This window comes from Eriocheir sinensis, chromosome 15, assembly GCF_024679095.1.
Source record: "Eriocheir sinensis breed Jianghai 21 chromosome 15, ASM2467909v1, whole genome shotgun sequence".
Classification (NCBI taxonomy): domain Eukaryota; kingdom Metazoa; phylum Arthropoda; class Malacostraca; order Decapoda; family Varunidae; genus Eriocheir; species Eriocheir sinensis.
In genome coordinates, this window is record NC_066523.1 from 5,111,063 (window position 1) to 5,124,694 (window position 13,632).

Sequence of the window (13,632 nt, forward strand, 5' to 3'; positions counted from 1 at the left end):
TGTGAGCCGTGTCCCAGAGCCCAGAGCTGAGGGGGTGGTGAGACAATGCACTATATAGCCAGCCACTTGGCAACTCAAGAGAAGAGGAACTCCATACACATATATCATTTCTTTCTTATTATTTTCTGTTAGAATTGATTGTTACTGTCAAGTACAAATGTGCGCAAGACACACATACGTTATAACACAATAATAACATTGAAAGTCAAATAAGACACCGTGTCATATCCGATCTACATCCTAAAAATAATCGTACAATATCCGGGAAGAAATAACTCTTATGCTGGCTAAAGTGAGCCAGGACGCAGTATACGCGTCCTCGGATATGGTACGGGGCACGCAAAGACGCAGTAGATGCGTCCTCGTGTTGAAAGGGTTAAGATGATAATGTTGCCAAATGTAGAATTCCAAACTCTCCAAATGAACCTTTTTTTTATTTTTTTAATTATCCATCTTAAGAGTTTCATCTGGACTCATCTTACTTAACCAGTTCCATAACACAATATTTTCTTGCCATTAACTCCATCCCATCTCTATATTTGTGTTTACCTATTTATGTTTTACAGGGTCTGACCTTTCCTTCATTTGATGGACACTCCCTGCCCCCACAATATCCTTCATTATACTTTTCCACTCATCGACACTTCTGTATGGGAAACTGTACTTCTTTTTACTCTTAAGACGTGTTCCCTTTTTCAGCTTCTTACTATGTCCTCTCGGCCCCCTCCTACATTGTGGTTGTGTGTGTATTTACCTATTTGAAGCATACAGGGCCTGATCTAGGCTCGGATAGTCCTGCTCAGATAGTCCTGTCTCTGTCTACTTTTATTCAATCTTTCTTTCATTTGGTGGACACTCTTTGCCTCCACCACTTCTTCCTCCAAACTGTTCCATAATTCCACTCTTCTATGAGGAAAGCTGTATTTCTTTTTGTCTCAAGCATGTTCCCTTTCGCAGCTTCTTGTTTTGTCCTCTCAGTCCTCTCCTTTGCTCTCTCTCCATCAAGTCCTCTCTATCTGTCTTATCAGTACCACTCATCAACTTAAACAACATTATCAAGTCTCCCCTTTCTCTCCTCTGTTCCAAAGTTGGCAGGTTCATGCATTCCAATCTTTCTTCATATGGCAGATCTGAGAGTTCAGGTACCATTTTTGTTGCAATTCTCTGAATCCTTTCCAGTTTCTTTACATCCTTTTTCTTGTGTGGAGACCATACCACTGCTGCATATTCTAACTTTGGTGTAATCATTGCCTTTATTATCTTTGTCATCATATCTGAATCCATATAGTGGAATGCAAATCTAACATTCTGCAATAGCTCACTGCATAGATGGGAAAGTTTTGAACTGGATCAGGGCGTGGCTTAGTGGTAGGAAGCAGAGTGCAAATCAATGGTAAAAAAATCTGAATGGGGCAGTGTCACGAGTGGAGTCCCACAGGGGTCAGTGCTGGGTCCGCTGCTTTTTATTATTTACATCAACGACTTGGACACTGGAATTAGTAGTGATGTCAGTAAGTTTGCAGATGATACCAAGATCGGTAGAGTAATCCAATCAGACAGGGACGTTAGCGTTCTCCAGGATGAGCTTGACAGACTATATGATTGGGCAGGGAAGTGGCAGATGGAATTCAATGTCGAGAAGTGTAGCATTCTGAGTGTAGGTAGGAGTAACCCCTCACACAATTACTCCTTAAATGACACTCCTCTAAGCAGGTCTGGGTGAAAGACTTAGGAGTCCTAGTGAGCGATGACCTCCGTCCTAGGACCCAATGCATTCAGGCTAAAAATCGGGTGAACAGAGTACTGGGTTTCATCTCTAGGAGCGTAAGCAATAGGAGTGCTGGTCATCCTAAAACTGTACTTAGCACTAGTTAGACCTCATCTCGATTATGCAGTTCAGTTCTGGTCCCCCTACTATAGAATGGATATCAAGATGTTAGAATCTGTACAGAGGAGGATGACAAAGATGATACAGGGGGTGAGAAACTTGCATTTTGAAGATAGACTGAAGCATTTAAATCTACACTTGCTAGAAAGGCGAAGGTTGCGAAGAGACTTGATAGAAGTCTATAAATGGATGAAGGGCTTTAATAAAGGGGATGTCCATAAGATTTTGGTAGTAAAAGAGCCAGATAGGACACACAGCAATGGTTTTAAATTAGACAAATTCAGATTCAGCAAAGACATAGGCAAGAATTGGTTCACCAATAGAGTGGTAGATGAATGGAACAGGCTTGACAGCCATGTTGTGGGTGCGAATACCATAGCTACATTCAAGAGGAGGTTAGATAAAGTCATGGATAGTGAGGTAAGGTGGGGTTAGGATTACAGGAGCTGCCTTGTATAGGCCAACCGGTCTCTTGCAGACTCCTTACGTTCTTATGTTATTCTGTGATCTCTTGCTTCTTGTTATGTGGCTCTATGATCTATAATCCAAATTCATAGTTTTAAGTAACAATAGAAAAACATCTTAAATTATTTCATATTTATGGAAAATAAAATCAGTACAATTTGTAACACCTAAACTCCCACCCATTTATTCTGACTAGCTAGTTTTGGCTGATCTCAAGATGACAATGATAGTATCATATGACATTATGATCAAAAGGTTTTAAAGTGCTTTCCTAGCCTCAAGTTTCCCTGTTGTTAAGACAGTAAACCTCACACAGGTGTTTCAAAATTGTCATCAGGAGATACTCTGAGTGAAGCTGGCCGGTGTAGCAAAACAACATTTGACTCTGTAATGATGAGGTTGTCGTCATCACCACTATGATCGTGCTCTGGTTCATCAATGGCAGAATCATGGTCACTAGGAGCCTTGGCTGTTACTGTGCCTCGTCCACCCAGCTTTTCTCCATTCCTGCCACTGGAATATAAAGTTGCAACAAATTTTATTTTTAAGTTATTAGTTTTTGGGTGGATATTTACTCCACCAATGGGAGCCTTCCTTTACTTAACACTTTATTGATTTTGAATGTGTAATGTAACTATCATGCTTAATAAATAATTTCAATAATACATCATCAATAATAAAATAATATGCATACAGTTCCAAGTACTCCAAATGAAGAAATTGGGTGGGTATCATAATCCTATTTAACAGAATATGGATGGGATGATTTGGCCTGTAGGCTTGGCTTTAGAAATCAAATGAAGACTTGACATGTCTACCTAAAAAACTAACCTCCTGTTTACAAGAGCTGAAAGTTCTCACAATTGTTATGCCAAGTATGGTGTGGTATTGCTTGGTGTGATGTATGGTGTAGTGTGCCTGGGTGTGGTGGTATGCCTATGTGTGATGTGTGATATGGTGTGGCTGGGTGTGGTATAGTGATGTGATGTGTGGTGTGGTTTAGTTGGATGTGATATGTCACATGGTGTGGCTGGCTGTGATGCAGTGGTGTAGTTAAGCCTGGGCTTCCGGGGCTATAGCCCTGTATGTTTTATGAATAGGCTTGGATCTCAAATTTATTTATTTATTTATTTTTTTATTTATTATTTTTTTTTTTTAGAATACCCCCAGCCAGGCCAATACAAAATGTTAACCCGTAAACTGCTACAAGGCTGTGGCAAGCTATTTTTGTGGTGTGGCAGTATTAAAAAAAAAAAAGTCGCGATTACAGTATCGATAAAGAAAGCATTCCAGTGTCTTGGGAGGATGACACTGCATCTACTTGCAAAATAAAGGTGTAGTTGGTCTCTTTGTTTTCGTAGAATTGCTTTGCAGAGTTGTATTTTGGCACGAATGGAAGCTCTTCTGTCAGCGTGGGAGGGACTAGTTACCATGGAGATGGGAGAGACAGCAGCATTGTCAATGACAGCAAGACAAGTGGTGGTGTGGTAATTCATGTCATGCAAATGTGTGTGTGTGTGTGTGTGTGTGTAAACACACACACACACACACGTTTGCATGACATGAATTACCACACCGCCACTTGTGTTGCTGGCATTGACAATGCTGTTTGTTTTTATCCGAGTATACCAGTGTTGCCAAATCATCATACTTAGCACATAGTATATTCTGTTTCCTGACCCATAACTATTGCATAAAACATCCTTAATTAAAACGGTTTTAACAATAACTTTAACTGAATATCATTATTAGTGCGGGGACAGCGTTGAAAGATCCAAAAATCATCTATGTGTATCATACTTAAGGATTATTTCACTTACTTTAACACGGAGATGTAAAGTTATTCCAGTTTTATTAATTATGTTTTCTGTGTCCCAGATTAATGAGTTTTCACTACAGTGCATGTAGGATAACTGTGGTTCTTAACCACCATGATCCAATCAGCCAAATGTCAGACCCACGGGGAAATATCCCCCGTGGGTCTGACGTTTGGCTGACAGGATCATGGTGGTTAAGAACCACAGTTATCCTACATGCACTGTAAAAACTCATTAATCTGGGACATTAATAAGACTGAATATATATATATATATATATATATATATATATATATATATATATATATATATATATATATATATATATATATATATATATATATATATATATATATATATATATATATATATATATGAAAGCACGCCAAAGCATTCGAGAAAGGTGTTCACCTTGCAGAAGAATTCAGATTTAGGAGAAGTTACGTTTTGGGATGAGTTACATTGCGGAAGGGAGAACATACCAAGGAATGAGAGCAGTGTTTGCTGTATCTATCATAGTGTAAAAGAAATTCTTGCTGCAGTAAGTGCCAGTCCTTCAAGAGTGCTGCAGGAGTGGAGATAAAGGTCATCCTTTTACTAAGCCTCGTCGTTGCTATGGTAATGGCATCTCACTTGCAGCAAAATGACGTACGCTGATCATCCTGGCGTCGTTTAACATGCATTACTAGCTGTCCTGTCTGACGAACTCCTTACAACAGAAGATGAAAAGGAAGCTGCAGTGGTTATGGTGGCACAGAGAGGTGAAATGCAATGGAAACACTTATATGTGTTTGTTTGGGCTACCATATTTGCTGATGACGTCATCACAGCACAAAGGCCCTCCAAGTGCTATGGCTGCGTTTGAGAGAGGGAATCGGGACTCTCGGAACATCCCGAGCGTTCTCAAACGCGTTACACCGCAGCACAAGTTGCCAACTCAGCACGTCCACTTGCTCCCAGCTCTGAGAGGTGGAGCGCCTCCGTGCTGTGATGACATTATCAGCAAATATGGCGGCCCAAACAAACACATATAAGTGCTTCCATTGCATTTCACCTCTTTGTGCCACCATAACCACTGCAGCTTCCTTTTCATCTTCTATTGCAAGGAGCTCGTTGGCCAGGACAGCTCGTGATGCATGTTTAACCATCGTCAGGAAGATCAGCGTACGCCATATTGCTGCGTGGGAGACGCCGTTACCATTGCAAGGACGAGGCTAAGTTTACTTTAAATGAGAGGTGCACAAAAACGTTTGGTAGAGGGTTTCGGGAGGTCTGGGCCCCTGAGAGCTCCCAACTCGCTCTCTCAAACGCAGCCCACACCTCTAAAAGCCGGGAGCGGAGCGGACGTGCCGAGTTGGCAACTCATGCTGCCGCGTCATGCGTGTGAAAGCACTCAGGACGTTCCGAGAGTTCCGATTCCCTCTCTCAAATGCAGCCCAGGAGTGTTTTTAGGGGAGGCACTAATTTTATACGGATTTTCAAATAGTACGGGGGTCCTGGGTTCCTAACCCCCGTACTGTGTGTGTGTATGTATGTATGTATATGTATGTATGTATGTATGTATGTATGTATATATATATATATATATATATATATATATATATATATATATATATATATATATATATATATATATATATATATATATATATATATATATATATATATATATATATATATATATATATATATATATATATATATATATATATATATATATATATATATATATATATATATATATAACTTCACATCTCCGTGTTAAAGTAAGCGAAATAATCCTTAAGTATGATACACATAGATGCTTTTCGGGTCTTTCAAGCTTGGCAACGCTGTCCCGCACTAATAATGATATTCAGTTAAAGTTATTGTTAAAACCGTTTTAATTAGGGATGTTTTATGCAATAGTTATGGGTCACGAAACGGAATATACTATGTGCTAAGTACGATGATTTGGCAACACTGGTGTACTCGGAGCTAAACAAACAGCGTTGTCAATGCCAGCAACACAAGTGGTGGTGTGTTAATTCATGTCATGCAAACGTGTGTGTGTGTGTGTGTGTGTGTGTGTGTGTGTGTGTGTGTATACACCAATTTCCTTGGTAACAGAATAAATTTAATAAAAAACTAGAGGAATTTGGGAAAAATGATAGTTTCTGATTGGTAATTACTTGATGCTCACTTACTCAGATGTTTCTTATTTAACTAGTACATTGTAAAAACAGCCAATTGCTTTTCATCATTTTTTAGTGCCTTGTTATCTGCAGTAAATGTACCTGAAAGAATAAATTTTAATTTGAAGTTGTCTGTGCAGTACATTTATATGTATGATACATCGGTCTTAAGCACTTAAATGTGCTTATGCTTTACTATAATTTGATAATGACCGAGTTTTATCATGACATACTTGCCATACTTTCAGTGTTACTGCTAAATACAATAACACATAAATTGGCTAATATATGTCAGAGGCCTCAGAATTTCCCTACAAACTCTGCGCTTCTCTCGCCTCCAACCACCCAGCATTTTGAGCTGGACTAAGCCCCCAATGATTCAAGGTCCTAAATACACCCCCGCTATGATGTGGGGTGGGGTGTGGTGTAGTGTGCATGGATGTGATGTGTGGGTTGTTGTGGCTACGTGTGATGTGTGGTGTGGTGTATATGAGTATGATATGGGGTTTGGGGTCGCTGGGTATGGTGTGTGGAATGGTGTGATGTTGGATATGTGGTGGTATGGTGTGGTTAAGTGTGATTTGTATTTTTTTGAGTGGGGACTGGGATATAGTGTGGCTTTTAATGGTGTGGTTGGGTGTGATGTTTGACAGCAAAATTTTAATGATGTACCAGTACTTCACCCGGCCTTTAAGTCCATCACACTTGTGATGTACCAGTACGTCACCTGGTCTCTAATGGTTTCAGTGAATTTTTGTTTTAGGTAAAGTAGGGGTTGCCTGTATTTGCAGGTAAAAGGTTACTCACCAGTGCAATATTCGCAACAAAAGGCTGTGGTATGGAGTAAACTGAGTGGCTGTAAACTGCATGGGGTGGAATCTTGCGTGGTCATAGTGATCACAGAGCTCATGAATGATGCGAGGCTCTACAGAGGCCAGCACCCCCCCAATGCTGGTCAAGTTCATGAGGAAAGCGCGAACACTCTCCCTCGCTCCCCGTGCATTCACACCTTCCAGGGAGGACAGCTCCTGCTCTGATTGGAGATAAAGTAGGTTGTATCATAACATTACTGAATTAGTAATACAGTCCTTGACAGTTTTAATTTGATATGTTTATATGAGTTTAAAATTTAACAATATTCTTTAATTTGACTATTTTGGGTATTTTTACAAGCTATACACTTGTATCAACAAAGATGATGTCACTAGGAAATAAATAGAATGAGTCATCTTCATCATCCTTTCCCATTTAAAGACCTGTATTTTTAGCTGTCTTATGATACACAGTGGAATACTTAGCATTCTTAATTTCCATGTCTCAGGGATAATAATAATAATAATAATTAATATGATGGACTATAACAATTAGAACCAGGAATAATAAAAACATATACACCATTAATGACATCAATTAACCCTTTGTTGGGCAAGAAGCCTGGGCGGGATACACATACACGTATACATGTGTTTTTGTGAGCATTTCCCACCCCTCGGTGGTGACGTAGAAGGTGTCTGTTGGTCTCACCCAATAGAAGCATCTTTCGCCATACTCTCCAGCCAATCACAGCTCTTTAGCCCACCTGGCAGCTAGAGTAGAAGGAAGATAGTGTGCACTTTTGAGCTGAATCGAAAGTGGTCGGATTTGTGCAAGTTGCTCCTCTTCTCGTCCCCCGCACAGTCAATACAATGAAGGTAAGTTTACCAAAACCTAATAGGACATAGCTAAAAAGTTGTACTACATGCTGATATTTAGGGGTGTTGGGTGAGTACCCGCGGAAATCAGGCGATTAGCCCGCATGGGCAACTTCATTGATGCAACTTTACAATGGATGGGTGTGTCAAATAAAATTGCCCAAATATGTAAATTACAAATTAGACAAGCTCAATAATGATGTAGCATACACATGTAGTATAAGGAAAAATAAGCTTGTGTCCTGGATAATCCTAGCAAAATTAACACTACATTCTGAAAATTAAGCTTGTGTTTGGATAGTCCAAACAAATTTAACACAACTTACCAAGATATTTCATATTGTCAACAGCTTTCATCCTAAAGTAATATGGGGGCAGATCTGAGTTTCCTTTGTTGTCCACATCCAGGGTTAGCAGTCTGGGCTCAAAGTAAATGTCTGCCACTCTGTCCAGGCGCCGCTCAATTTCACGTCGAAGCGCCTAGAAAATGAAAAGGTATCATTCTTTAGACAGCCAACATTTACTGATTTTCACAGACCATGCATTTTCCTGTCTATGCAAAAATGTCTTTAAATAAAATATACAGAAAACAGCTTTAACTATGATTTCCTCATCTTTTGCAGTTCACAAGGAATACAAATCAACATAATAATTCCAAAAGCTTCAGTAAATGCATAAAAAATTAATTTACCATTAGAGAAATTCTACCTTGATAGACATCTTTAGCTAAATGTCTCACAACCAAAACATTCTTCAATCTTCCCCCTTTCCAAAGATATCCATATGTTTGCAGACTGTATCTTGAAAGACAATAGAGGATTTTGGGTTAAAATGTAAATAACTTTGGTTTTGAGATCTGCAAATATATTTTTTTTAAGTAGTGTGTACGAAGCTTGTAATTTTTTAAAGTACAATTTTATATATGACTTTACTTATGTCACCTCTGGAGGTCTCCAGGTAGGGTCATGCATATGCTGTTGCCATCTTTGCCATTTATCTCCACTTAACCCAGTCGCAGCGACGGGCCAAATTTGTGGCTTTACCGTATACCAACAACGGGCCAATTTTTTGCCATGATATAAACCCCCCAAAATAGATGATGCATAAACTGATCACAAATGCGTTGATACATATTATGAAATGGTTTGCGTGAATGATGCTTTTTTATAATTTTTCTCACTTAGAGGAGCCTTTAAGAAACATGATCCCTGGAGCTACTGGGTTAAAGCAATGTGTTTCAGTCTTTTCATTATACCTTAATATACATCTATACACATCTATATACTCTATGAAAGATTTTCAGCTATGTGTCCCTAGGTCTCCTTGGTCAGGTATTGCCAAGCCTTCCATTCAATGCTATATGAAGTCATCTATTCCTATTCACTCTCTGTTGGTACATGCCCAATTCCTCTGCATATCTCTTGCCCATTACAAGATTGTATCAGTGATGAAAACCTCATTATTGATCATATTCATGAGACTTATTTTATATATTCTTATCAAGTACTGAATTTCAAATGCTTGGAAGCACCCTGCACTCTGCTCCATACAATGCTTTTGGGATGATATAATTTTTTTTTTCTTTTTGTAACTCATTACATAATATTTTCAGGCTTCCAAATTTTCAATTTGCTTCAAATCATCTTACTTTCATGATCTTTTTTTTTTTATATAATTTATTTTATTACATCAAGAACTTTTTCCTATTCTTTCTTATCATATTTACAATAACTTATCACATACTTACACTTTCTGAAAGCACATGTTGGGACAACATACTTACACTTTCTGAAAGCACATGTTGGGACAATAACTAACATAGACTTCCAGCTTCTCACCTTTTTGGCCTCAGAGCCTGGCACATGAGGGTCTCTTCTGGAGCGTTTCTTCATGCGGCCCACCTGCCTCTTAAAACAGGTCACAAACAAAATTATAGCAAAGAGGATGACCCCGATGAACATCAGGGTCATAGCTCCAGCAGTTGGCATGGTTGGTAGTGCTGAGGGGTCCCAACTCAGTCTTCAATTTCTTGGCTCTCATATATCACTTCTGTCCACAATTACAAAGGAACTTCTGTAAAAAAAAAATAATAATAAATAAATAAATAAATAAATAAAAATAAATAAACAACAGCAGTTTCAATCAATATATATTATCAAATTTATACAGATTTGAGTAATGTGTGGTCCCAGTCTGCAGTAATGATGTAGCAACTGGCCATGATGGCAGCCAGACCTACTCCATAGCAAGGGCTGCTAACAATTTCTGAGTACAATCAGACCCTGCCAGCATACAATGTTAGGATTTAAGTATGTGATAGGAAATGTTAAGGCACTGACTGAGTAAATATGAAGTGATATGTAGTGTGTTGCAATGTAGCTGCTCAGTACTTGTAGCCATGCCCATGTAAGGTCCAGATGTTTGTAGCTTATTAGGCTGTGTGAGGAATGTGTTTACATCTGTAGTGCATCTCTGGTCCAGTGAGAACCAGAGGGCAATGGGGCAATGCAATGAGAGGGTGAGTTGTGGTGGTTGCTTGCTTATTCACTCTTAACTCTGTACACTGTAAATAGTGTACAATGTACCGCAAAACTTATGGTATTCATTATTGATCCCCTAAAAGAAAGATAACTGCAGCTGTTGCTTGACCATTTATCTGATTTTCTATATAAAAGGACAATCAACGAACACCCACATCATTATCCCCCTAGCATTGCATTACTGTTAAAAGACTTTGACAGACGTGTCATTTTCACAGAGGAAACAGCAGTTTCATTTCTACGAGAAAAGCATCTTCTGGACACACCCCAAGCAGCACATCCTTGTCATCATATCTTGTCCAGAAATGAGCAGTCAGCATCTCGAAATTAGTAGGCTACACTTTCGTGAATATTCCCCATAAAATCTAGTATTTTCACTGATTGGAAATTTAATTCTTTCACCTTCACTGATGAACCAGCCTTCTTCCAGTGGATCGAGTCTTCCATTACATACCATTATCTTAAATGGTTACAGCAGAATACTTGTTTTGAAGGTGGTGTTCTGGAGTGTTTCAGGTTCCTACTCCAGGAAACCAAACCACAAGACTTTTTGACCGCACTAATACACTAGATGTTAACTTGCAGGAGCCTCCCTATACTTCACTCGTGCTCATGAATCCTCATCGTAGAGGGGATAACACTTAGCAGCAACCACCCTCTCCATCTGCCCGTCTGACGCCGACTGTAAACTGTAAACAATGAGTCGAGTTGTCGATCGGGAGTTTTGCCTTTGTAACGGCACTCCCAGATGTAGCTTTTTCACTTTCTTGCTCTCAGGGCTTAATATCGGCACAACCTGTAAAAAGAGAGAAAAGACAAGCAATATCCATCAACATCTTTTTATTTGTCACATGAAACTTTCTGGATTGATATTGAGAAAGAATTCCCACATATAGCTAAAAAAAAGCTCGGATTTTTTTTTTCCCGTTTTCAACCTCGTATTTGTGTGAACAAGGGTTCTCAACCCTCACTAAAACAAAAAGTAAGAAAAGATCAAGACTGCTAAGCGTTGAAAAGAATACAAATGAGGCTGTCCCTGTCCAGTACGTGTTCTTCCTAATACGAGTGTACCGTGGATACTCAAATCCAGTCAAGCTCACCGCTGCTCACGTGTCTCACTAATAAGGTAAGTGTGTATGTCAATAATGAAATTTACATATATTTTAAAAGGAATTGACGTCCCGTGGTCCCGTGGTAGAGTCTCCGCCTTGCGCTCCGGTGGGGTACTGGAGCGTACTGGTTCGAGACCTGCCCGGTGCCATGGGAGTGGAGAGGTGGGCCTCCTCCTTGAAAGAATTGGGCATCTCTCAACCAGCCGTCTGGGTGGTTGCGCGGCAAACATATATATATACTTGTCAATTTCTTTCTTTTTTTTTTTTCGTTGGGGATATAAACCAAGGGAGGAAGGCGGTGCCTTTATATCCCCAACGAAAAAAAAAAAAAAGAAATATATCTATCTATCTATCTATCTATATATATATATATATATATATATATATATATATATATATATATATATATATATATATATATATATATATATATATATATATATATATATATAATTATTTTTTTTACAGCTAAGGAGACAGTTCAAGGGCGTAAAGAAAAAAAAAAAAAAAAGCCCGTGCAGGCATCGGGGTGGCGACAGGGGAACTATATAGTGACAAGTCCTGTGCTGGTGGTGGAGGACCTGCAGTATGGAGACAAGGTCTGTCCAGCAGGTAAGCACTCAGCATTTCTACCAGTCATATTTCTACCATCCTTCAACCTGTGACTGTGTTTGTTCTCAAGAAGCCCTTCCAGCTCAATCCATGTTTGTGTCTCGGTGCCATCATAAAGTGGCTTAACTTTCTCTAGATAACCCATTTATATTTTTGTAACACACCTTGCACACCAAATACACCATTCTTTTAAGATTCAATTGCAAAAGTAAAAAAACTTGATACGAATGAAAAGTTTTCCTAGCAAGGATGGGACCTAAAATGTCCCCGTATATTTGACACCTTAGCTTTAACATTATTGTCCATCCCATGTGTTTCTATGTACTGACGGCCTGCTCTCCGCCTTCCACAGAGCCTGTCATAGCTGAAGAAAATAACAAACAGATTTCAAAGGACTTTGACTACTGAAGAGGAGGCTCATTCATAACTCGAAGGGTTAGTTACTATTTTGGTTTTGATCTAGCTTTTGATAAACCAGTCTTGTTCAGAATGTAAGGAGAGATATTTTTTGCCAATAAAAGATATTCTCTGAGTAATTATCCTTGACAATAAATAGGAAGATGCAGATACAGGTATCCCCCACTTTACAAAATGGTAATGTTCTTGGAAAAGCAATCATGAAGGAAAATTATCACATAATGAACTTGAGGTCAAACAGATTGCAAAAGCATGCCAGATGGATAGGAAAGCTAACTAAGGCAAAGGTACCCAAAGAATGATAATCATAAGAGCCAAATATTGTAAAATGAATCCTTTTAGAGCAGGCGAGACCTGTAGATACTTGACCCCTGACCAACAGGTGACACACGGATTCGCGTGTCTATGGAACAATGGGTGCGTGCTTACAGCCACAGCTATAATAATACATATCTAATATTTTCTGAAACTTTATTGCTTAATCCTATCAGTTAGTCAGCTTTATTCATTTCAGTTACCTATCTTCTAGTTTATTTCCTCTTTCCTTAATTCTGTCTTAAGTATGTCAGGATTAGGTTCTACTCTTTTGGCTCAAGCTGTTGCATTGTTTTTTTTTTTTTTTTTTTTTTTTACAGCAAAGGAGACAGTTCAAGGGCACAAAAAAGTAAACATTAATAAAAAAAAGCCCGCTACTCGCTGCTCCTAAAAAGAATCCAAAGAGGTGGCCGAAAGATAGGTCATTTTCGGGAGGAGAGGTGTCCTGATACCCTCCTCTTGAAAGAATTCAAGTCGTAGGCAGGAGGAAATACAGATGAAGGAGGATTGTTCCAGAGTTTACCAGCGTGAGGGATGAAAGAGTGAAGATGCTGGTTAACCCTTGCATAAGGGGTTTGGACAGTATAGGGATGAGCATGAG

At 39.0% G+C, this 13,632-nt stretch overlaps 1 protein-coding gene across 7 annotated transcripts; it reads right to left on the bottom strand.

The window, feature by feature from the left end:
* Positions 1–104: 104 nt before the first annotated feature.
* LOC126998815 (uncharacterized) lies at positions 105–11,335 on the bottom strand. Of its 7 annotated transcripts, none has more exons than XM_050860915.1 (5): positions 11,231–11,335; positions 9,874–10,108; positions 8,362–8,515; positions 7,152–7,377; positions 105–2,866 (listed from the first exon to the last, which is right to left on the bottom strand). In XM_050860915.1, the coding sequence occupies exons 2-5, from the start codon at positions 10,021–10,023 to the stop codon at positions 2,662–2,664; spliced, it is 735 nt and encodes a 244-aa protein (XP_050716872.1). In that variant the 5' UTR covers positions 10,024–10,108; positions 11,231–11,335; the 3' UTR covers positions 105–2,661. The 7 variants fall into 7 exon arrangements, with proteins under 7 accessions (XP_050716872.1, XP_050716870.1, XP_050716869.1 ...); XM_050860913.1 differs by having other exon boundaries at positions 11,180–11,332; XM_050860912.1 differs by having other exon boundaries at positions 11,030–11,278.
* Between the last annotated feature and the right edge of the window lie 2,297 nt (positions 11,336–13,632).

Bases quoted from the DNA above. Each gene is read 5' to 3' on its own strand.
- LOC126998815 (XM_050860915.1), bottom strand. From the start codon at position 10,023: ATGCCAACTGCTGGAGCTATGACCCTGATGTTCATCGGGGTCATCCTC. The intron at 8,516-9,873 runs GTGAGAAGCTGG...TTCATTTTCTAG, and splicing joins CAGGCTCTGAGGCCAAAAAG to GCGCTTCGACGTGAAATTGA. The intron at 2,867-7,151 runs GTGAGTAACCTT...TTTATATTCCAG, and splicing joins TTGTTGCGAATATTGCACTG to TGGCAGGAATGGAGAAAAGC.